The 26531-nt window shown below is 38.2% G+C and overlaps 1 protein-coding gene across 4 annotated transcripts; it reads left to right on the forward strand.

The window, feature by feature from the left end:
- The first annotated feature begins 3411 nt into the window (after positions 1-3411).
- LOC113433024 (microtubule cross-linking factor 3) lies at positions 3412-26531 on the forward strand. Of its 4 annotated transcripts, none has more exons than XM_087936211.1 (8): positions 3412-3697; positions 4858-5082; positions 6744-6902; positions 16560-16628; positions 17426-18601; positions 20574-20749; positions 24814-24915; positions 26343-26531. In XM_087936211.1, exons 1-7 carry the CDS (start codon positions 3482-3484, stop codon positions 24878-24880), a joined length of 2088 nt encoding a protein of 695 aa, XP_087792337.1. In that variant the 5' UTR covers positions 3412-3481; the 3' UTR covers positions 24881-24915; positions 26343-26531. The 4 variants fall into 4 exon arrangements, with proteins under 4 accessions (XP_087792337.1, XP_087792343.1, XP_026551142.2 ...); XM_087936217.1 differs by having other exon boundaries at positions 17426-18592; XM_026695357.2 differs by lacking the exons at positions 24814-24915; positions 26343-26531 and having other exon boundaries at positions 20396-20632.

The following is a 26531-nucleotide window of genomic DNA, read 5'->3' on the forward strand; positions in this document are numbered from 1 at the left end:
TACATTCTACTTGTCTATTGAAGATGTTATTTGAACTCAGCTCTCCTGTCTAGATCAATGCTTCTGAACTTTGTTGATTTTAAGATGTATGGAGTTCCACTTCCAGAATCCCCAGTCAGAATGCAAGTTCTTTTATTATTAGAATTTGTAGATATTTTGATTTTCAGCTATCAGTGTAGGGTCATCAGAGTAGTTATCAACAACACAGCAGAGGCCCAGTTTTAAAAGGATGCTCATCTTCTTCCAGCCCAATTCCCTTTAATATATATCCAATATATGGAATGAATAAATAAGAGGAGAGTAACAGCTTTCTTTTACTCCTTAGCCAATCTGGAGCCAGTGGATTATTCCATGTTCTGTCCTTGCTGTGGTTTCTTGACCTGTATATATATTTTGCAAGTGAATTTGGTATTATCCCATCTCCATACATTCTGCAATATGCACATTTTAGAATAGAATGGAATGGAATGGAATAGAATAGAATAACAGAGTTGGAAGGGACCTTGGAGGTCTTCTAGTCCAACCCCCTGCCTAGTCAGGAAACCCTACACCACTTCAGACAAATGGTTATCCAACATCTTTTTAAAAGCTTCCAGTGTTGGAGCATTCACAACTTCCGGAGGCAAGTTGTTCCACTGATTAATTGTTGTCAGGAAATTTCTCCTTAGTTCTGCTATCATGTCACCCCTAGTCCCTTCTTTTCATTAAACTAGATATACCCAGTTCCAGCAATCATCATACTCCAGTCCCCTAATCATCTTTGTTGCTCTTCTCTGCACTCTTTCTGGAGTCTCAACATCTTTTTTACATCGTGGCGACCAAAACTGAATGCAGTATTCCAAGTGCGGGCTTACCAAGACACTATAAAGTGGTATTAACACTTCATGTGATCTTGATTTTATCCCTCTGTTTAACCTGGTACATTCACTAGAAAGTAATATTATGCTTTTTTAAAAATTTGTTGCCACAACATTGATTTTGAAAGCTATGTATTTTATGCAACATTACTGGTATGTTTCAGTATTTCCTTTATTTTTTTTTATTAATGGTTTTTAGAAAAGGCTAACTTCACAATACCACATAATCTTTACATAATCTGTATCCCAAATGTGTTTATCTAAGTATTGATCTTGTAAACATGATCCCCACTTTATATAGTCCTCTCAGACCCAAATAAATTATTCCTGCCCATAAACAAAACCCCTAATCCTTTCCTTCCTGAAAAGGAAATATTGCTAAGAATGGCAGAAAGAAATTGAAAGATCCAGACCTGCAAAACAAGAAAAGTCTGCCTTAACAACAAAGGGATTCTTCTTACACAAACTTATCCAGCCCTATAATTTTTCCACTCTACAATTCAAAATTCTTATAAAAAATCTTATTTTTTTTATTACCCTTTCTCTCCTTTTGAAGCTGGAACTCAACAATGGTTTATTTCTCAATATTGTGCTTTTTTTTCTGAATTTTTCATGACAGGTGTTTCTTCTTTTCCAATCTTATAAGTTATTGTAACAATATGGCATTAAAATTTAAATGTATTAACTAACAATAAATATACAGCCATAAGAAATACAAAAGTATTCTCCCTTTCTGAATTAGAAAATCATAGTGAATTGGGCGGTACAGTTTTAATTACGACTGCTTATCTTGTGAAGAAATGAAATAATCTGTTTGATGAAATTTAGAGATGGGTTTCTATAGTTAGATAGATTAAGCATTTAATATATACACGTGTCCTTTTGACCTGATTTATTTATCAAGTGAAATGTATTGGAAAAATACATTTACTGATTGATTACATTTATCTGCCACACATCTTGTAACAAAACAACTCTGGTCAGCAAATAAATTTAACAAAAAAAAGTGTTAACAGTATTCTTCCAATTCTAAGACATTTATTTGTTTTTTTCAATAACTTGAAATAGTATATTGTTCTTTCATTTATTTTACCTGCTTATTTACACTTAATTACACTTATTTTTTTCAAGAACTGGAAATAGTATATCGTTCTCTCATTTATTTTACCTGCATTGATTTACACCAAGTCAAGCTGAAATGTTATCACCAACTCAAAGGTGTACAGTAACTTCAAAGCAAAGTAGGGATTTGTACGAGGGTCCAAATCCCTAGTTGTCATTCTAATCATTAAAACTCGGTCTTCTTGAAAATTAATTGCAAAGTTGGTTTGCAGGTAACTCACTTCTAGAACTAATCAAGTTTCATATTAGATTAATATAATTTAATCTTAATATTTAATATTAGAGTAATATTATTTCAGCATCTTCTGTGTAAATAGAATGGTGCCAATCATTTGGTTGTGCGAGCACATTGGCCATCTTCAAAGAACTGTTACCTTGGTAGACAAAGCTAAGCAACATTTCCATACTAGAATGCAAAAGCCCTGTATCAGTTTTGCTTTCTCCTTTTTATTAAATAGGGAGATTCCAAAACAAAACAATGGAATGCAGTTCCCTTTCGTTTTTATTTCTCCAGATTGCCTCCAGCATGCATGTGGGGCCTGGAACACTAGTTTCGCTCTTTTTTCATTGAAAGAATGTAAAAATAAAAAGAGCGGTTTTATCGGTTCCTTAGGCAACATAGGCCTTCCTTCAAAAAAGAAAAAGAAAGGAAAGGAAAGGAAAGAAAGAAATTAAGCAACAAAAGAAAATGGTTCCTAAAATCAGCTACTTTGTCCGAATCAGGTTGGATCAAAGGATCAAATACGAGGGCTTCAAACGTCGCCTTGGGTTCAACAGTTTCTCTCTGAAACAGTTTTGGGCCGGCCCTGCAGTGATTCCCACGCAAGCCCTCAGACGACGCTCAGGACTTGGAAAGCAGCCGGGCCTTTCCGAGAGGGAAACGGCGACAGCTAGCATCTCGCAGGGAAGAGACGGAGCTTTGGCTGGACCCGCTGGATCCTTCCAGCCGCCGAAAGGAGAAGCCGCGAGGGCATCCTTTCCACCGCGCGAAGCTTTTCCCTCCGCTGCCCCCCCACCCCCCGCCTCGGGCACAGACGCCACAGCAGCTGTGTTGTTGTTGTGGCGGCTGCTGCTGCGGCTTCCATAACCCCATTGCCCGGCCCCGTCTGCCGGCACGGCAGCAGCCACGGCCGCATCCCGGCTGGGCTGAGGGTGGGGGAGGAGAAGGAGTGGGAGGGGACAGGCCGCCGCCAAGCGGCAGAGACCTCCCAGAGACGTCGAGCTCGCGGCGCCCGCAGCCGCCACCTGGGACCGGCGGACCGGGGCAAAGCCTGAGGGCGGGGGGAGCTGTCTTTCTGCTGTGTCGCCCAGCAACTGGAAGCGGCTTCTGCAACGGGCAAGGGAGGCGGCCCGGCTTCTCCATCTTCTCGCTGGGCAGGGCAGGGCAGGGCTGGGTTGGGCCTCGGCAGGTTGCGGGGGGGGGTGGGCGGCGGCAGCAAAGCACGAGGATGCTTGCAAAGTGAACATCTCCCGTTCGAGAAAAAGGTGGCGCGGCGACCCAGATGCAAAGTCCAGGCGGCGACCTGGACGGCGGTTCCCCCTCCACGGCCGCCGCCGCCTCCTCCTCTTCCACCCTCTCGCCAATGGCGCCGGGAGGAGTCGGAGAAGGCAATGGCCGTGGCCGGGCCCCGGATGGCGTCTCCAGCATGAAAACACGGCGGCCCCAGGAACTGCTGGAGGAGGTGGAGAAACTGCGGGAGGAGAACGACACCCTCAAGGTAAGCGGAGTGGGGGTGGGGGGACAGGTGGGGGGAAAGAAAGGTGTGGCCCAGCTGGAATTGAGGGTGGGGGATCTTTTATTCTCCAAACAAGAACCCGCATTGCACTACAGGCGAGCAATTGAGCAAATAAGGCCCTTCCTCCATCTATTTTCCTACCTGCGTTTGGGGGCAGGCGAGTATTAATGTTGATTACCCTGCCCCCCATCACGTATTCCCCAGGATCCATCGATCAAATTCTAGAGACGAAGCTTCTGCCCTTCTCCTTCCCCCAACTTGATAACAGATGTTGAAGTGCAGCCTGGACCATTTCAGATATGATAGATAATTGTTTTTTTTAAATTAAACTATGGGTTTGTCCCTTGTCCTTATCCATTTGAACCAAACCATTGTGGTCCTTTACAGTATATGACAAGCCACAATGGCTAGGCCCAGATGGCATTCCAAACCAACTTAAACAAAGCATTTTAGGATTTTCTAGGTGTGTGAGCCCAGTTTGTGATTTTCTGTAGGTAATTTTTATGATAGAAAAAGGCACACTTGGTTTGTGCAGCTGAACTTCTCTGGTCCATGCTTCTCAATTACTGCATACGTGTTTTTAAATGATTAATGATTGATATGTTGAGATCTTGTTCTAGCGTGTTAAGCAGAATACTGAATAAAATATAATTTTATTTTATTTTTCAGAACATAATACTTTTTTACACCACAGTTTATTTCTACCGCAGAGAAAAGGAGTAGGTTTAAAAGATCTTTTAAAAATCAAACTATACTGTACAATTATTGATAACATTGCTTACCATCATTCATTTTTAATATTTAATATATATTTTAATATTTCTAATATGAATTTGAAATATCTATAGTATCCTCTTATAGATTTGATAAACTGTGGCACGTACTTTGGACTTCTGATGCCAAGAATGGATAATTAATACCTACTATGATTTTATCGTAGATTAATGATATGGGTGTCAAAGCATGGTAATACTCATTCAATATGCATAAGGGATTAACTGATTTATCTGTGTGATCTTAAAACTCAAATTTCCTTGAAAAAATGCATATAATGCATTTAAATTATCTTAAACCTCATTAAAAAAAACCTATATGAAGTACCATGGTATAATATGTTTCTACCTCTTCTTGTTGGATGCCAGAATGAGATAGATGAGCTGAGAACTGAGATGGATGAGATGAGGGACAGCTTTTTTGAGGAGGATGCATGCCAGCTACAGGAAATGCGTCATGAATTGGAGAGGGCTAACAAAAATTGTAGGATTCTACAGTATCGTCTTCGGAAGGCAGAACGCAAAAGGCTTCGTTATGCACAAACTGGAGAGATTGATGGAGAACTTCTTCGTAGTTTGGAGCAGGACTTGAAGGTACCTCTGGGTTCAAAGTTGGCAAAGTGATAGAACATTCATAAGATCTTTCATAATTTGATGTAGAAGAACTAGATAAAAAAAAGCATTCTCATGCATACCTATGGAGAAATCAGTGCTCTTGCAAGTGATGCTTATGTCTGACAAGATGGGCATTTGACCAGATTTTAAGCCTCATACTTTTTAAAGCTTAAATTTGTTCTCTGGATGCTAATAGATAAATAAGTAATACAGAGTCACTAACACAGTCACTCTGAGAGTAAGATGGGCAGTATCTAAATTTGACAAAATTGACAAATAGCATACAGACATGTGATGATAATTGGATTCCAATAGAAGAGAATTATCTATAGTTCAGGGTTGAATGTGGTATTCCTGGTGCTCTTTGAGTTTGGTTGTTTTCTTGAAGAAGTTGCATTACCTAACTAGGTAACATAAATGCATGGCATAAATCAGTTGTACAGAATATAACATTGATCTTTGTGGTAGAGAGAGAAAGCCTAAATAAATAAAATAGTTTACCTTGATATATTCACTTTTACTTACCTAGATACTTTCACTTTACAAAATGGCATATTTTGTTGTTTATACTTGAATATAGTTGAATCTGAGCTATGTTGTATTATTTTGAAAAATGATATTAGAATAAAATTAGGACTGTATATATTTTTTAAAAAAAATGAATTGTAATTGGTATAGACCTAAATCAGGATACAGCCTGTTAAATTCTGAAGAGAGTGTCAAGCTTTACAGTTACAAATAACAATAGCACTTGGACTTATTTACTACTTCACGGTGCTTTACAGCCCTGTCTAAGTGGTTTACAGAGTCAGCATATTGCCCCCAACAAATTGGGTCCTCATTTTACTGACCTTGGAAGGATGGAAGGCTGAGTCAAACTTGAGCCTAGTGAGATTTGAACTAACAAATTGCAGGCAGCCAGCAGTTAGCAGAAGTAACCTGCAGTACTGCATTTTAACCACTGTGATATTTAATTAGCTTTTAATTAAATTGTTTAAGGTATAGATCAATGCATATGGTGGTGAAAGCACTAAATCTGAGAAATATACATTGAAATTTTTAACAATATATTCTAATTTAGTAAACAAATTGACAACTCATTTTCACATACTTTATAAGTATTCCATCTTACAGTGGCATACCAGAAACAATTTAAAAAAATACATACATACATAAAAAAATACATATGAGAGCTTAAATCTATAAGAAAATGATTCTCATCTGTTAAGGGTAGTACTTATCCAGGTGCCTGGTCAATTTGTTAATGAGAATATTTTACTGATAAGAATTTCAAATTTAAATTTGGGTTAGATTATATTGATAATGAACAGAGGATTGGTCCTTGATTTGAAAATTCTAAATGCAGCACCATCTCAGTTGTATAATCATTATTTAGATTCTAATTTTGTAGAAATTATTTTAAAAAACCCCGCATGTTAAAACTGAACCTCTGTCATATTTCCATTTTTTTATTCACTGGGAAAATATTATATTGATATTATGGCAGAATTGAATGGACATATAATTGAAATATAATATTTATTTCTATAATGCAAAATCCATAGATCCATTTCATTTTTTTTGCTAAATATGTGTCTATAATTAGCTTTGTTGTAAGTTTCTAATCATGTTCCACTTAGGTTGCAAAAGATGTTTCTGTGAGGCTTCATCATGAGCTGGAAAATGTGGAAGAAAAACGTACCACCACAGAAGATGAAAATGAAAAGTTACGACAACAATTAATAGAAGTAGAAATTACAAAGCAAGCACTGCAAAATGAACTTGACAAAATGAAAGAGGTTGGTTCTCTCTATTATCAATTTGCATTCTCTGAATTTCGTAAGCACTCTTTTAATGATTAATGAAGATTCATGGACAGACTAAACCAAAACTATATAGAAATGGATGAATTTGAAAAAGTAGATATTTTCCTAAACAAAGATTAGCCATTTCAGCCTTTGTATATTTGTTTGTTAAAAAATGCATTGTATCTGTTTTTGAAATGAGAATCACTAAGTCTTGATGTGAGAAATGGCTTTTGGTTTCCAGAAAAATTAAAGGCAAAAAAACAACAACGCTACTCAAAAAATATAAAATTGTGGTCTTTGACCCAGGATGGTCTTTTAAGTACAACTAAAGAATTGCACGAATGTCATTGGATTAATGATAGTGAACAATTTATTGGGACTATTGCTATTGTAATTTGCTATTTATTGGGACTATTGCTTCCCTGCTGCAGTGTAGCCTACCTGCCTGATGTCCTTGATTCCATTTTCCAGAGGAACTTCAATCTGCATATGTTAAGAGTAGAATCTGAGTTCTACTCAGAATTCAGTTCATGGCTATTGTGACAGCTATGGACCTATCCCAGGTCATCTAGGGCTCAACATGAGACAGTAGTTAAACACCTCATCTGGTTTTCTTCTTCAAGTAGTGGCAATATTCTCTGGAAATTTGGGGAACTTTAAGGTAGCTCCCCTATCCTGATTAGATCATGCCCTGATAATCATTCCAGAGGGATGGCACCGAATCCAATGGTCCACCCCAGGAGGATGGGGTGATGGACCTTGGAGGGGTTACAAAAAGAACTGGGAGTTACTCCTGGAGGCCTGCTGCATGGTCCTCTTGAGGCTCTGATTGTCAACTAGAATAGGAAAGTGCAAGAAGCCTTGTATTAGATTGTTCCCATGTGGCCTCTCCCCATTTGTGGATCACTCTGTAGATTTATGAAAGAGTTGAGAAAGAGAAGTGGATTAAGAGATTCCAAGAATACCATTGGTGGAGAAAAGAGAACGAACTTGTGTGAACAAGGCTGAGAGCTTCTATTAAGGCATACCTTGTATCAGTAAGGATGGCAAAGCATCAGTACTTCTCCACCATTATTGCATCCACAGATGGCTGACCACACGTAGCCCTGTTTAGGGTGCCCAGCCCTCTTGAATGGAAGGAACTCTGAGATACACTTTTAGGGCCATCCAGAGGAGAACAGACAAAATTGCTAAGATTCATTCCTAGCTGCTTGCCCATCTTGGTACAGGTCTTATAGAAATTCCTGGGACAGTCTTGCCATGTTATCTGGATGGAGTTCAAACTTATTTGGCCAAGGAAGCAGGCAGAGTCCTTATGATTGTGAGCATAACCACCTCCTTATTACATCCATGCTCTACTTGGTTGGTAAAAACTTCCAGGAAGGTATTGGGTTGGGTTTCAATGATGACAAATTCTTCTTTAAAAGAGGAGATGAGGCCAGTGCCCCTTAAGAAAGCATTGGCCTGCCCTTTTTTCTAGAAGCCAGTCCTGAAATGAACTATTTTGGACAATTTTTATCCAGTATTCAATCTTCTTTTTTTAGGGAATATTGTTGACAAGATGGTTGCACAACACCAGTCAGGTTTCTGTTTGAGTAGGGGACTGAGGCAACTTTGATACTGTGTTTCTCCAACAATATAGCCTCCCCCAATAGGAAGACCCAGCATGTTTTATAGGCATAAAATGAAATTAAGCCCCTCCCCCCAAATTTAGGCCTATCTTAAAACATGCAAAATGGGGGGAAGGGCAGGGGGGACTTGCCGTTAGGAGTGCCCGCGTGCAGCCATGCCTCGCTACTAGCCGCTCCTAACGGAATCATGGCAGACTGTGGAGAGCTCCCTACTCCCGCCAAGCACCTTTGCTGCAGACCCGAGACCTTTGGCTCCTGCCACTGTTGCTTTCCCTTCTGCCCATGCCACTGCTGCATTGGGAGCTGCCTCTTCCACGTTTGGAGCACCGCTGCCGTTTGGAGCACGCCATTAGGAGCATCGCTGCCATGTTTGGAGCTGCCACTTCTGCATTTGGAGCACTGCCGCCGCATTTGGAGATGCCGCTTCTGCGTTTGGAGTGCCACCGCCATTTTGGAGCACCGCCGCCGAATTTGGAGCGGTGGCAGTGCTCCAAATGGCAGCGGCGCTCCAAATGTGGAAGCGGCGGTGGTGCTCCAAACGTGGAAGCGGCAGCTCCAAACGTGGTGGTGGTGCTCCAAATGGCGGCGGTGCCCCAAATGAGGAAGTGTCAGCTCCAAATGCGGTGGTGGTGCTCCAAACGTGGAAGCGGCAGCTCCAAACATGGCGGCAGTGCTCCAAACGTGGAAGCGGCATCTCCAAACACGGCGGAGGCATGGGCAGAAGGGAAAGCAACAGCGGTGGGCGCTGAAGGTCTCGGGTCTGCAGCAAAGGTGCTTGGTGGGAGTAGGGAGCTCTCCATGCTCCACCACGATTGCCCATTAGGAGTGGCTGGTGGCAAGGCATGGCTGCCCGCAGGCTCTCTAGGTGAGGATGCAAGGGGGGGAATTAAGTCACCCCCGAAATGATGGCCTAGCCATTTTTTCGGGGCTCAAAAAAAAAAAAGACCCGGCTTTATTTTGTGAGAAACACGATAGTACTTTTTGATAACCTCTGGTGAGAGCAGGATACAATAATGCATCCATCTTTGCTCTTTTTTGACCTCTCAGCAGCCTTCAATACCATTTACCATGGTTTCCTTCTGGATCAGCTATGGGAGGTTACGTAGCACTGTATTAAGCTGGATTAGGCATTGCTGTATTAAGCTGGTTCTCTTCATTCTTCAGTGGCCAATTTCAGTTGATCTTGATTAGATACTTAGATATTTAGGGATCCCTTGGCCCCTAAATTTTGGAGTATTAGAAAGTGGGTACTCTCCGCTCCAATTTAATGTTAGCATGAAGCCACTGGATGATGTTATCTATAGCCATTGAGAAAGATATGATCAGTATGCTGATGATACCTAACTATATATCTCCATCCCTGATGAAGTAAGTGATGTCACCAACAACCTGTCTTGATGTCTATAGATTGTAGGGATTTGGAGTGACAGAGTTTAGCTCAATCCTATCCAGACTGAATGGGTTTGGATTTTGTAGCCACCTGGATGTAGGAATTTACCATTATTGATTCTGGATGGGATTGCATTTCCCCAGACAGATCTGTTGTCCATTCTGGGCATCCTTTTGGAGTTGTGACTCCTGCTTAAAGAGTAGGTGGCAGTCATAGCTAAGAGATCTTTTGTACGGGTTCAAATTGTATCCATTCCTGGATCAGGAAGCGTTTGCATATGTAATTGGAAGAATGGGGGTAGTTTAATTTTACTTTTCTTTAGAATAGTTGTTTGTTTTAAACTCAGTAGTAGAACATTATCCCTTTTAAGCCAGCTCAACATCATAAAAATGATATGTAATCTTCCATGTTCTAGTGAACATTTGCTTTGAAGGTAAATAAGGCACAAAAGAAGCAGAAGAGGAAGGAAAGTTATTTTCAGTCCCATGAGTCTGTATTAGTTGATGTCTTGATGAGATGAAGGAACCTACTATCAAGTGCTGAGAAACAACAACCAATACTCTACATTTTGGGAATTGTTGTGCTAGCATAGTATTTTATTTTTATTTTGTTTTAAGGTACTATCCCTGTATTGCATGTGAGTTCTGCCAGTTGTTCTGATTGTTGATTTATTGAATTCATTAGATCAGAACTAAAATGTCTGTGAGATTTTCAACATGAAGTGAAGTTTTGTAATGTAGGTATTAGCTTACTAAATAGAACTTGAAGTGGTTATTAGAGATTGACATTGTCTCACTCTTTACATTCATGAAATCCAGCCTTTAAAAAGCAGTTTGCCTCCAGTTATGAATCATAAGCCAATGATGGTTTGTTGGCTTCCATTATTTGTTGTTAATATGACAACAAATACGACGAAAACTAAATATTTTATTTCAATTTTTATGGTTAACAAAAAAGAACAAGAAATAGCTGTAAAAATGATCTATTTCTAGCTACATTGCATATATTTTCCTTTGTCATTTGCTCTGACACCTCTACAGAAGATTTATATTCTTCAAGATCTTTTATTTCTTCTGCTATCATGTTCATCTTTGGGAATCATCTACATGTGGTGATGTATGACAGGGATTGGATTTTTCAAATTGTGTAGACAGTATGCACAATGTAAATAAGAAAACATGTTACTATACTTAATGTATATGTTTATGTTGCACTCATCAATCTGTACAACCATGTATCGTGATCAGAATTTTGATCCATCGAATTCTTAAAAAACAGGTTATTGGATTTTGAGAACACCAATGAAATGATGAAGGATTCAGTTTTTTTTCTTCTTTAGTCATATTTTATACTTCAGTTGTTTCACAGACTTACTGAATTGTCAGTAGAAGTTTGTAATATAATTCAGAAATCAGTGACAAATAGGATGATACTGGGAAGGTTAACGTACAGCACTTGTTAATTGTTATTTCTGTTTATTGAAATTATGCAAAGCCAAATTTGTTTTGCATCTGCATCAAAAAGCACAAATGGTTTTCTACTTTATCTTGTCTGCCCACAGCCCCCTTTTAATAATTGAATGATAGATCTATTCTGCCTACTCCCTGAAGGCATTTTCTATTTATTGCCAGCAGTCAATGTACTGGCTATTGACAGGACAGCATTTGGAAAATAAAACTAATTAAAGGATATTTAAGCTCATGCGCTGATTCCAGGATCATGACATCATATCACACTATATTTTAGCATTCAGAATTTCATAGTGTGTGCTAACTTCTGTTTGCCTTGATCTTATTTGCTTGGGAAAATCAACCTCTTTTTTAATATATGACTATTGGATTAGCTAGTAGAACTAATTAAATATCAGTGTTTGGAATTTTCATTTGGTCTTTATTTCTTCTGTCCTTTCTGATTTGTGATTCTTGGTAGAAAGGTGAGCAAGATAATAATTGCTAATTAAATATCTAATTTTATTTTGATTCACATGGTTTATTAGCTATATTATGATAAGTCCATACAAATTCTGCAAGATAAATTTATAAAGCCTTTCTTCTACATGACATTTAGAGAATGGCCCAAAATTTCATCTGTAGAAATTATGCCATTTAGTTTCTTAAAGTGAAATATAGACAGAATAAAAATGGATGCCACTAATAATACAGATCTACCAAAACTTGGTAAAAAAATAAGCAGTTGATAGCATTTTCTATCTTAATTCCCAATATATTTCTCATGAGTGAAAGCAGGAATTTTATTTTCAAGAGTTGGGGATGTTTGATGGAATATCTAGGTGTCTTAATATCTTAGTATAGATTTTCCCCAATTGTTTGGTTAGTTTAGAGTTATAGGTAGTCCTCAACTTATGGCTGGTTGCTTAACAATGGTTTGAAGTTATAATCAACATTTCCAGAGCTACTTACAACCCATTTTCAGTTAGAATGGCCTCACTCACCCTGTGGCTATGTGGTTGTGTTTTGGGCTCTTAGCAACCAGCTCACCTTAACAGCTGTTTGCAGCCTCCTGTGATTGTGTGATTGTGATTTGCAATGTTTTTTGCCAATTTCCGGCAAAAAGTACCCATTGGGGAAAATGAACTTGTTTAATAAACACTGTGTTTGCTTAATGATCATTGTAAAAACAATTATAACTTTGAATCTGACTGCAACAACTTATGATGTTGCAGGCTCAATTACAGTCATAAGGAATACCTTACCTTCAATATCAGCTGTCATAATATCAGTGGTACATGAAGGAACCTGTACCACATCTTGAGGATATGGGACATTAGCAATAGTAGTAGCACTTAGACGTATATACCGCTTCAGAGTGCTTTACAGCACTCTCTAAGCGGTTTACAGAGTCAGCATATTGCTCCCAACAATTTGGGTCCTCATTTTACTGACCTTGGAAGGATGGAAAGCTGAGTCAAATTTGAGCTGGTGAATCAAACTGTTAGCAGCTGGCAATCAGCAGAAGTAGCCTGCAGTACTGCATTTTAACCACGGCACCACCACTGGCTTTATATTTGTTCCTGTTGTGTTTTGTGATCACAATAGAATAAGTACAACAGAAAGTCACACTGTAATAATTAAAATGTTAATTAACCAAGCAGAGTGCAGGACTCTGTTCTTAGAGGGAAAATGTGGGTGAAATATATTCAGGATTAAAGTTTTGGTACTGCAAAATGAATATTTCATGACTCTCCGTAATTGCTTCTAGTATAGTTAATAAAATTATTAGAAGAGTAGTTGATTTTTTTTATCATTTCCATGAAACAATTGATGGCAAAGCATTGATCTACAAAAGGATTCTGTGTGCCTCAATGGGCACAAGTAGTTTAATGGACAACTTAGTAGTATTTTGCATTCTTTGGAAGTAGAGGCTAGCTATGTAACTCTTCAGTTAAGGTATTAGAATATGCTGATACTGAACTCTTTTCTGTTTTTAGGGTGGACAGCCCTAAAATGTTGCTCATTCTCTACAAGAACATAGGCTGGGCTGAAAAGTACAGATTGGTCCTAAATCACCTAGTGAATGGCAGAGTTGAGTTGGCTGTCCCTAGTACCAGTTCTGTACCAAACCTTTTATATCAGACTGACTTTTCAGCATCTTGAATAATAGTGATACTAATTTCCCACATTTATCCAATTGAGAATCTTAAAAAACAATTTTAATTGAACCTAAGACCCAATTTCACTTTTTGGATTATTGCTTCCACCACTATTTTGAAGGATGCATATATCATTTGTTTCCTCTCTCCCAAACATATGAAGGCAAATTTAATATTAATTTAAAATATGATTGATAGTCAGTCCTTTAATTTGAAAGGATACCAACAGTTTGGATTTATGTTAACTTGATTTAGAATAATTGTAATTGTGATTCTATATCATGGTCTTATTTTATCCTGAAAATATTACAGCAGAACAATATTGGGAGATTTACTCCATTGGAGAATAGGACAATAGGGAATTGTGGGAACAGTTGTATGTAATATCTTTTAAGGGATTTTACAGATACAGGGATTGATAAGAGATTTCAGTGGTACTTAATAAAGATTTTTAATCACTGGTTTCACAACTTGAAATAATATTAGGGTTATTATTGAAGCAAAAGAAAAAATAAAAGCAAAGGACTTTGATTGATTTTACTTTGATAATGGTTCAAAAATGTGTTTATTCTGAATAGTATTTCAGGGAGGGAGAATTTTATATGCAGAGATATCCACAGGAAGGGACAAGAGGAAATAATAAAAGCAGTGTTTTGTTGTATACTTCACTTCAATGTGTGCATCATGCTGCATATATACAAAAGATAGAATAATAGCATAATGTTATTTTCAAAAGGTTAAAAGCACTGAATCACACCCCCACCCCACCCCCATGTGTGTATGTAGAACTGGTAGTTTAAGACCCTGGCAGTTTAAGATAAATCAAGGATAAGTAAGGAATGGAGGACAGCAAAAGGCAAGGAAAAAAATGTTGGTGACCCGTTTGATTCCGGAGTGCCATAGCTGAGACTTGAAGTAAGTATCCCGGAAGTTGGAAACAAACATTTAATCCATCTAATCCAGTATAGGGATCCGATTTAAAACAGCCCTGTTGAATATCTACCTAGTATGAACACATTCAGCCAAGGAGAGCTTATCACTTGTCTATATAATTGATTCCACTGTGGACTTGTTCTTATTGTTAGGATTCTTAGGAAATGTTTCCTAATTTTCACTTGGAATCTGGCTTCCTGTAACTAATACAACTTGCCTGGTCTAAACAATTACTCTCGTTAATCTATTTCAGATTCAGTGGTCTTTATTTGAAGTTCTTGTTTCAAATTATCTGGATATTAAGTTTAGGTTCTGCTTTTTGTTTTGGCCATCTTTTGAAATAACCTAATCACTGAGCTGTATCACCTTTGCATTTGAAATTCTTTCTTCAGGATAGCTCTGAAATAAATGAGAGGTCAGGGGTCATCAGCTAAGGAGTGTCAGATGGTGGGGCCCAGGAAGAGAACCTTTTAAGCCATGACATTCCACCCTTTGGAATATTTTTCCTCTGGAGATCAGGTGGGCCCTGTCCGTAAAGACCTTCTGTAAGCCTTGAAGGCTTGGGTCTGTGCTTGTCTCGAGTGATGTTTCTTGGTTATGTTCAGTGTTCTCTTGTGGCTTTGCTTTTTTTTCCCCCTGGCTGCTAGAGGTTTTATATTTTTTAAAATCATTTTTAATATTGTTAGTCACCCAGAGTTATGTATATGAGATTGGTGGCTATATACAGTAAGTCCAGTAAATAAATAAATACAGTTTTATCATTCACTTTGCAACCATTGTTTTTACTGTCCCAGTTTTCGGTGCAGAGAACTGTAGCGCTGTCTAGTTGATGCTCATTGCTGAATGCATGTAGAAATTGTGGTTCATGAAAATAGGTCACTGTGATTTTATTAGGCTACACTTGAATATACATTGACTTTTGCTAGCCAGTTTATAACTGTTTTATATGTGAGAAAAAAAGTTGCATTATGGTATTTGAGATAAACATATAATGCTTAATTTGACTGACTGACAATCTGAAGGCCCATACTTACTTCTTTATTTATCATAAAATGGTTGTGACCATGTGACTGGAAATTTCCCTTTTCAGATCTTGGTGCTAAACTTGTCATTCAGGACAGGACAGTATGCTTTGTAGTTTCCAGTTGTTTAAATAATAAATGGCTCCAACACCGAAAGGCTGTGAATCAAAGGAACTTTGGTTAAAATTGTAGAGAAACATAAATCTTGAAGTCCCTGCATTGATTACCAGTAGATTTTCAAACACAATTCAAATGCTGGGAGTAACGTAGGGAAGATTGGACACGTAATGTGCTGAAGCAGCACTGAAAGAGGAGGGGGAAGGAAGGTGCTGGGGAGTTCTAGCCAAAGTTCAGGTTCACCAGTAGGTATATGATGGGGAGTGGTAGCTATTCCTTTGATGCCCTCTGAGTCTAGCCTCAACCAAAGATTTGCTCGTTGACTTGTTGACAATGGAATTAGAGAAAAAAGGGCCCTTCAACAAAGATTGACCCAAGAATGACATGACTTCAAGGCCTATAGTCTACTGAAAGGGAAAGGAAGGAAGGAGTGAACTTTCAAGTTTAAAAGACATTTGAGTTTAACTAATATCCCTTTTTGCTGGAACTTGAACCTATCATTTTGGAAAAGTTTCCTTAGGCCATTGCTCATTCAGTCTTTTTACACTATTTTTGTTGGACTATTTGCAGATATTTTGATTATTCAAAATGTGTAAAGACCAGTGGCCCTCACTCTGTGGCCTGCAGACCACTAGGGGGCTGCAGTGTCGTCACAGCGAATCCGCAAAGGCTTGAAGAAATGTTATGGCATAAAATTAAGTTTTGAATGCCTGTGGTCATGGTTCATGGCCACAAAAGGTATTTAAAGGGGGTCCGTGCTGAAGAAAAGGTTTAAGAATCACTGTTCTAGACAAGCAATAATGTGATTTTTATTTCTCATTATGTATTCAATGTAAATTATGTAAGATAAAGGTGTTTTTTTTACTTGTGAATCAGCTGCAAAAAAATGTGCTCATTACATCAGATCTAGTGCAATGTTAATTTCAACTTCTTTTTCTTTTACAGCAGTCCATGAAAAGAAGAGGAAGCAAAGACTTGCAGAAATCAGAAAAAAAGCAGCAGACTCCCACTGAGGTAACTTGAAATACTTAATTTTCTACCTAGTACATTGCAATAAACTGTGTTTCTAACTGACAACTAGGGAAAGATTCAGGTTTTCAATAGGCAGAAATTGTTGTTATCTTTGTGATATTCGTAGCTTAGATTGACTTCATTAATTCTGTTTATGATACCTACATTTATTTCATTCTCTGTAGATACAAATCTGAATTTGCTATTTAAATTGCAGAGATTGTAACTTCTTGCATTTAAAATGAATAATTTGAGTCTCTCTGAAATAGATACCATAGTAAGCAGAAAAATGGCGTGCTTTTGTCTTCTTGGAAAAATATCCTATTTGTTTATTTGATATTATTTGATAATAGTACCTTTCTATCAAGAATCATAATTAAGATGTCAAAATTTCAGTTACTTCAATGACTGCTTCCTTGATTCTATATATTAGGAAAATTATAACATATAAATCATAATATATAAGTGACAAACACGATTTTTGTGTGTGTGTGTTGAAGTATAAAATCCATTATATGTTTTCAGTATTGTTTAGCTTTATTAAATGCTGTTGAATTGGCTTTGGGATTTTTAACTAAGAATATATTCCTGAAGCAGATTTGTTGGATTATCCTGCTTTTGCAAAATGCTGAGTATTGAAAATATGAATCAGATAAATTTTGCCTCTGCTAAATCGATGGAAAAACTCAGGGTTTTTGGAACATTTGTGATTGTAAATATCAATGTTTTTCTTTTTTAATTGCCAAGTAAGGTTCTTATTTATATATAAAGTAACTGCTTATTTTCTCCCCTTTTATAAGGAGGATAATGAAGATCTGAAATGCCAGTTGCAGTTTGTCAAAGAAGAAGCAGCTCTAATGAGGAAAAAATTGGCCAAAATAGACAAGGAAAAGGATAGATTTGAACATGACCTGCAAAAGTATAGGTCATTATATGGTGACTTAGATAGTCCCTTACCAAAGGGGGAAGCTGGAGGCCCACCTACCACAAGAGAAGCTGAACTGAAACTTCGTCTGAGGTTAGTTGAGGAAGAAGCCAATATCCTGGGAAGGAAAATAGTGGAACTGGAGGTAGAAAACAGAGGGCTGAAGGCAGAACTTGATGACTTAAGAGGAGATGATTTCTCAGGGGCAGCCAATCCCCTAATGGGGGAACAGAATGAATCTCTCTCAGAGTTACGACAGCATCTGCAGTTAGTTGAGGATGAAACAGAACTATTGAGAAGAAACCTGGCTGATGTAGAAGAGCAAAATAAGCGCATCACAACAGAGTTGAACAAATACAAATACAAGACTGGGGCTCACGATACTTCAAGGCATCATGATAGTGCCAAGACAGAGGCTTTGCAAGAAGAGCTCAAAGCCGCCCGCCTGCAGATCAATGAACTCAGTGGTAAAGTTATGCAACTCCAGTATGAGAACAGAGTCCTGATGTCCAACATGCAGCGCTATGATCTGGCTTCACATCTGGGGATCCGAGGCAGCCCCAGGGACAGCGATGCTGAAAGTGATGCAGGGAAAAAAGAAAGTGATGATGATTCACGTCCCCCCCATCGCAAAAGAGAAGGGCCTATTGGTGGGGAAAGTGACTCGGAGGAGGTTCGCAACATCCGCTGCTTGACTCCTACAAGGTCCTTCTATCCAACACCAACAGGGTGGCAAAAAAGCTTCACGGACCGTCAGCAAATGAAGGATATTCGCTGTGAGGCAGAACGCTTGGGCAAGACGATAGACCGCCTGATTTCGGACACAAGCACTATCATAACTGAAGCAAGAATTTATGTGGCCAATGGAGATCTGTTTGGACTTATGGATGAAGAGGATGATGGCAGTAGGATACGGGAACACGAACTTCTTTATCGGATCAATGCCCAGATGAAGGCCTTTAGGAAAGAGCTCCAAGCTTTCATCGACAGACTAGAAGTTCCAAAATCTTCGGATGAACGAAGTGCAGATGAACCTTTGTCAGTGAGTCAGGTAGATTTTTACTTTGTAAGCCATCTAGGATAAACATATTCTGCCTGAGATTTTGCAGGAGCATATGATAATCATTTTTGTTTCACCCTTGGATATTAAGAATGGCAGAAGGAGCAGCTTAACAGATGTTTCTGTGGTTTAATAGGAAAGGTTAAGCAGTAGCTTATTGCCTAATTCTAATTTGTTACTAAGAGCTGTATCAAGTTGGTATCATGGCTTGGCATATTGGGTACCTATCAAGACCCATGGTATCATTATGGCTCCGTTAGCTAAAGCTCTCTGCTTTTACTGTTGGGTCTTTTTGCTCTTGCCTCAGTTCACTTGTTTTTCTTTTCTTATTTATGGTGGGAAAATGATGGTTATAAGAAGAGGAACAGCTGCTTTCCAGCAGTCTCTCTCATTAAAAAAACATGTAATGGGAGGAGGGGGAGGAGGGAACAGAAGGGGGAGGAACAGTTATAGTGATGGAACCTAAAAATGTTGCCGTGGGAAGTGGACAGGACTTAAATAGTCTTGCCTTTGGGCCTTCCAAAATGTGTAGCTAGGCTAAGCCTGCAGAAGCAAAATGTAATAAAAGGAAAATAAGCACTGAAAGCCATTGAGAGGAAAGGACCTCTTACATACATTTTTCATGGGAATAATAATGGTAAACTGCTGATGTACTTGATAAGATGCCTCAGCTAAAATATACTGAGAGAGTGTATCTTTGGGCACAGCTGCTTCTTCAGGTCTTGTTCAATTCAATATAACCTCTTTTAGTACAAAAATTGTCAGAGGTTGAGAGAACCATTGCACAATAAAATCAAGGAAGTAACATAGCAAAAGTGGTTATATGCGAATGAGCATCAAGGAAGAACCTCATATTTGTACTTGTACTTTTTTTTTAGACACAAATTGCAGGATTTGCATAATGCACCAAAAAAGATTTGCTAAATTGGAAATTGTTAAAACTGCTAAATTGATTTTTTTAAAAACCTCAAAATATTGCCTGAATTATCCAGTGTGTATTATCCAGAGAAATTTGGCGCTCTCATGAGAACTATTTTTAGGATTTGTTTGTATTTTTTAACCTAAAGTAATCGCAAACATTCTTTCCTTTATTCATGACTTTTTTGCCAGAAGATATAATGACAGCCTAGATGTTTTTAAAATAAATTCTAGGCAGTTTAATGGAAGAAAGCCCTATCAATGACCACCAGGTTTCGACATAATACATTGGGATGGCAAAGGGAATGGAAAAGGAGATTCATGCCATATTATGAGAGTGTGATAGTATCAGATGCCCTCTTCCAGGTTTCCCTCTCCTGTCACCTAGCATGATAAAACTGTTGGTCTTTATTTTATTATTTTAATAATCACTAACCATTATTTATATATAAAGCTTTTGTGTATAATGGAAGAACAGACCTAAGTGTATTTGCGGTATGGGAAGAAACAAGTGTCCCATTCTGACAACCTTTCTGTCTCATGAACAGTAGAATACCATGGGATCTAGCAAATTCCACAGGGGGAAGGTCAAAGATATAAAGATGATATTGGCAATGGTCAAAGTCCTCCCCTTTGTATATGGTGTGATATGAATAATTGTACAAAAGCGATAAAGGTTTGATTGTACTGCTGTGATAGCCATTTTGATTTTTTCACATGCATATCCTGCTGGTGAAATCTGGAACTCTCTATATTATATATATTACTAGATTATTTAATCTGGAACATATTTTTTCTCTTGAAATGTTGATTTTGTTTTGGTGAGATTAACAAGTTATTATCTTGTTTCTGTATTTACTTTCCCAGATGTTCCAGCCTATCATTTTACTTATTCTCATCCTTGTCTTATTTTCATCCCTTTCTTATGCAACAATATTTAAACTTGTCTTTCTTTTCACACTGTTTTTTGTGCTGTAGATCTTTTCATCATTTTATCATTCATTGTAGCATTATCAGTTTATTTTATTTTGTCCATCCTCCCAAGATAAAAAGTGCAAGAGTTGTAGTTTCTGTAGCAATCGCTGCTGTAAAAACACTGAAGACTATTTGTTTGAAAACAATGGGAACAACCCTTATCTTCCAAAATGGGGATCATAAAAGAAGTAAAAAACAAAAACAAATATTCCCATCCCTGAATCTGACTTCTGCTTATCAGAAAAGGTAGGAATATGGATATTCTAATAATTTTTCTTTTAAGTAATGCTTAGATAAAATGCGTTGAAAAATCTTACTTTTTTTACAGAACTGAAAATCAATTCTTAAGTTTTTTTACAGAACTGAAAATCAATTCTTAAGTAGAAATACTCCCATAAAGGGGAATATTTGTAGCTGAGGGCTGAAATGAGGAATCCTTGAACTTGGCTGTTTTCTTGCAAACGTTTTATTACCCAAACTAGTACTAACATCATTAATGCTAGTAAGGAACTTATATTCTAGTGGCTTGCTCTGACTCAAGCAGCCATTTCAGGTCTAAAGCAGGGATGGGATCCGACTGGTATAACTACTGGTTCTGGTGCTCTGTGTCGTGCGTGCATGCGCTAGTTGTGCAAGTTGCGCGAGTGCAATTTACGACCTGCTGAGTTGCCCGTACAGCGGAACAGTGCTGCATGCAGGTGCGCAGTGGTTGGAAAAGTCCTTTTTTCCTGCTTTTTCAACTGCAGCTGTGTCACACAAAGCAGCTGAGGTTGAAAAAGCAGGAAATAAAGGACAGGTAAGAGCCCGAGTGGGCGTGTGGGCCAAAACAGCAGAAACTGGTTCTGTGTCTGCTGCTCTTCAGAGCAAATGGTTCTACAGAGGTGGACAGAACCAGTAGAATCCCACCCCTGGTCTAAAGTCATCCTAAAAGATTATTTAAATTGCTTGCCCTCTATTGCTGGCATGGAATGGTTCAGATGTGAGACATGATGAAGATAGAGGGTTCCTCTGAGTTCTAGTATCAAAGACCTAACAAAGCTTTTCTATTTAATTTAAAATTGAATGAACACTAAGCAACAGAACATTTTATTAATAAATGCAAATAATGAAACTGAAGGGTATATTTGGGAAACTTTCTGTGTTGACAAAGTACATTAGAAGCCAGTTCTAAAGCTAATATCATCATCATCCTCTTTTATTGACACCCCCCCCCATAATCCTTTGTGGGATGGAGTCTAGGTAACTGAATGGAGCTGGGTGTTTATTGGCCAGATGCCCTTCCTGTCACCAATGCAGGGTTTTTTTTCCGGCAGATGTATTCTCAGTGTGCCGAGAGAGAGAAATATCTGCCCCAACTGGATTGAACTCATAGCCTCCTGATTGTAGGGCGAGAGCTCCACTTGCAAATGATAATGAAATGGAATACCCTCCATTCTAGCAATAAATAGAACTTACTAACATAAATATTAATATATTTTGCAAGCTTAATAAGTTCAGTAATATTTGACAGATGTTCTTTGTGTGTGTGTGTAGATATATATATATAGATAGATAGATATGGTATTCAGCTTTGTTTGGGTATTTTCCCCCATCATTATAGTTGTGCTTTTAAAGTTGTAGCAACGTTTCGCCAGAATCTCATCTGCCATCATCAGGCTTCTGAATAGTGTTTGTCCGTGAGTCAGACTTTCACATGACATGGGAAAATACCCGAACAAAGCTGAATACCATAAAAATAAATACCCGCAAAAACTTAAGAAAACACACACACACACACACACACACACACACACACATATGTGGATCTTTGGTTATTCGGGTTTTCTCCCGCATAAAATTGGAAGTATCTTGGTAACATTTCAATGAAATCTCATTTGTCATCTTCAGGCTTGTGTCTTCGGCTTTGTGCTTCTTGGAGTAATGTGAGCTTGCACCTGCTTCTTCCTTTTAACTGCTAATGGGAGTGTGACTTGATTGGGTGGGGGCTTGGCTGTGTTCTGATTGAGTGGGGGTGTGTTCTGTTCAGGTGGGGGCTTGGTTGTGCTCAGGTTAGTCTTAGTTGCTGGGGGATTTGAGCTGGTGAGCTGTGTTCCTGTTGTTTGGCTTCACGTTTGTGGTCGTGCCACGTCTTCATGGTGGGTGTCCGTTCGCTTCATGTATGGGTCGGAGGGGTTTGAAGCGGGTAGTGATGCAGCTGCGGTACAGCTTCTGGTCCGTGGTCGTGTCTCATCTTCTGTGTGGGTGTGAGTCTGTTTTCTCCGTGGAGGTGTGGTGGTAGCATCTTGTGTGGCCCTCGTGGGTGTGGGTCTGGTGTCATTGCTCATGTTAGGTACTCGTTTGTTAATGAGGGCGGGTTTCCAAATGGCTGGTAGGCGGGAGGTATCTCGTTTATTCATGCTGTGTGGGCGTTTTTCTATCTCTATGGATTCGCTGATTATTCTGTTGTTGAAATGTTCGGTTTTGGCGATAGTTCTGGTATTTTTAAAGTCAATCTCATGTCCTGTGGCTCTGAGGTGTTGGACCAGGGAAGAGGTCGGTTCTTTTTTGATTCTTGTGTTCTTCAGTGTTGGACCAGGGAAGAGGTCGGTTCTTTTTTGATTCTTGTGTTCTTCAGTGCATGTACTTATTCTTCTGTTGGTTTGTCCGATGTATCTAGTGGGACAGGCGGTGCATGGGATTTTGTATACTCCTTGGTTTTCTAACTCGATTCTGTCTTTAGGGTTTCTTAGGATGGTGGATATTTTTCTGTTTGTGCAGAATGCTGTTTTAATGTTGTGTTTTTGGAGAATCTTGCTGATTTTATCTGTAGTGCCTTTTATATATGGGAGGAGGGCTTTGCTGTTCTCTTGTTCTCTGTCTTGGATTTTGGTTGGGGTTTCTTTTTGGATTAGGTGGGTAATCTTTCTTTGGAATCCATTGGCTGTTAGTACACTAGTGAGAGTGTGTAGTTCAGAACGGCAAAGCCCTCCTCCCATATATACCCGCTTTAAACCCCTCTGACCCATACATGAAGTGAACGGATGCCCACCATGAAGATGTGGCATGACCACGAATGCGAAGCCGAACAACAGGATCACAGCTCACCTGCTCAAATCGCCCGGCAACTAAGACTAACCTGAGCACAACCAAGCTCCCACCTGAACAGAACATACCCCCAGCCAATCAGAACACAGCCAACCCCCCAACCAATCAGAACACAGCCAAATCCCCAACTAATGAGAACACCCCGCCCAATCAGAACGCAGCCAAGCCCCCACCCAATCAAGTCACACTCCCACTAGCAGTTAAAAGGAAGAAGCAGCTGCAAGCTCACATTACTCCAAGAAGCAAGCCGAAGACACAAGCCTGAAGATGACGAATGAGATTTCATCAAAACATTGCCAAGATACTTACAATTTTACGCGGGAGAAAACCCGAATAACCAAAGATCTACATACAAATATATATGACACGTATATATGGTATTCAGCTTTGTTAGGTATTTTCCCCCATCATTATAGTTGTGCTTTTAAAGTTGTAGCAGCGTTTGACAGAATCTCATCTGCCATCATCAGGCTTCTGATCAGGATTCTGAAGCCTGATAATGGTAGATGAGATTCTGCTGAAACGTTGCTACAACTTTAAAAGCACAACTATAATGACGTGGGAAAATACCTGAACAAAGCTGAATACCATACATGTAAGTACCTGCGAAAACTTAAGAAAACACACACACACACACATATATGTATGTATGTATGTATGTGTGTGTGTGTGTACAGAGCCGAAGACACAAGCCTGAAGATGATGAATGAGACTTCATCGAAACGTTGCCTAGATACTTCCAATCTTATGCGGGAGAAAACCCGAATAACAAAAGATCCGCATACTAATACCCGCGAGAACCTCAGAAAACACACACACACACACACACACACACACACATATATACACATATACGTAGGTCTAGGTGTGTTCAGGTCTTTTCCTGTGTAAGATTAAGAGTATCTTGGCGACGTTTCAGCGAGGTCCCACGTGCCATTACTTTATTTGAAAATGATACAAAATAAATGTAAATAAATAAATGTAAGTATAAAAACAATATATTCTGGATATGAAGTTAAAATAGTACATTTAAAATAGTACATTTACAGGAATTTATTGAAAGATACTTTGAAATCCTTCTCTATATGCTCAGATTCCATGCAGATCAGCTGCTAGGACAGTGTTTGATCCCTCTCCTCCTTTTTGTAGAGCATTGCAGAGTTCATGCAATAGGATTAGATGAGATTTTCATAGTGGAAAAACTGGTAACTAACTTTTCTTTGAAGGTCTTGTCCTTTCCAGAAGTGGAAGCCTATGCCCTATGCCTTTCCTACTATTTTATGTTTGAATTGAAATGCTTCTGAAGGGGATTCTTCACATACCTAAAGGTAGGTGTAGTTTATTTCATTTTTAATCTAATTACCCTCTTAAAGAAGAATAAAATATTTTCAGAATGAAATAGAAAAATAATTTGGTTATATCTTATTTTCTATAATCTAAGGGACTATTTTGTCTATTTGTCAGTTTGTTTTTAAAATGATTTTATAATATATATTCAAAACTGACATAGCTATATGATTGTGATGCTGCAAGTCCTATTCTACCGCAACCCTCTAAACTCTAGCTAACTGAGAGTTATCTTATTCATAAATGATTGTTGATTGCCCTTATAATGTCTATCTCATTTATAACAAATTACTTGGCAATTACTTACTAATTATCACTATTGCAGAAAATGGAAACTAAACTAAACTGAAAATCTAATTTTATACGGCTTTTTTTTTTCAAAGAAATTGTTTTAAAGGAAAGAGGAAAATGATAGCTCCTTGCATCCATTCCTTGATGTATATATTACCAGGTTTAAAACAATGTGAAAATTTACAGCCATAAAAATATGAAATCAATTATAGCAACTAATATGGCAAACTAGTATCTGGATTCCTTTTAGTCAGTCTTGACTGAAAGGAATCCAGATAAATCTTTTTCATCCAGGATACTAAAATCCTTACCTATTCTCTAAAACCTATGCTGAAATGGAAAGATCTAAGATTGTCTAATGAGAAGACTGGATATATTTTCTCTTCTGAAGTGGATGGTAAATCCCCCAAAAGCATTTACCATCTTTAGAATCAATTACGGAAGCATTCTCTAGTAGCCCAAGGAATTGAATAGGCATGGCTTCAGCCTACAGATGGCTGAGTTCAGAAGAGGAAAAGTCTTCATACAATTACACACCCTCACATTTATACATCTAAGAAGATTATTTAGTCAACGGGTTTTTGTGTGTGGACTCTGATTGCATGTATAGAAATGCATAAGAAAAGCACTCCTAAGCTGCAGTTAAAGAAACCTTTGAATGAGAAAAGAGTGATAAAGAGACTGAGAATCTTCACAGAATTTATTCAGTATAATTTGAAACTATCCATTCTGTTTGGACATTTTGGATAAAATTAGTGTCTTATTCACATATATAATCATTTTTAGTTCCAGGAAATCATAAAAATGTATTCTTAGGAAAAGCAAATATGAACAAACCACATTTTGCTATCCCATTTGAATTCTCTATGCAAGTGTTTGTTGGATGTATATAGGTTTAGTAAATGCTTTATTCCAGCACTGATATTGTAGGTCCAGAATTACATTGCTTATTCTATGAAAATAATGCCAGAAATATTTGGCTTTATAGCATTTACAGAAATGTGTCACAATTTTTTTTAATATATCAATGAATTCAAACTTTTTAATCTAACTTTCCTGGGGTTTTTTTGGACTTGTAATTTTTTTTGTTTTTGTTTTAAATATTTCTCCTTTCCAGTGTAACCAGAATGCAAAGGAGAGTAATTGATGAATATCTTTTGAAAACAAGACTGTTTATATAGCACGGTACAGCAACACTCTGCATATCTCAACTTCAGTGTGATGTGTGACTTGCCATGTCAGAATCACTGCTCACCAGAAATACGAAGTTTTTACCAAGAGAAGAAAAGAAAAGCAAGAATACAAA

The sequence above is a fragment of the Pseudonaja textilis genome, chromosome 1 (assembly GCF_049901715.1).
Source record: "Pseudonaja textilis isolate UNSWEBS1 chromosome 1, rPseTex1.2, whole genome shotgun sequence".
NCBI lineage: Eukaryota > Metazoa > Chordata > Lepidosauria > Squamata > Elapidae > Pseudonaja > Pseudonaja textilis.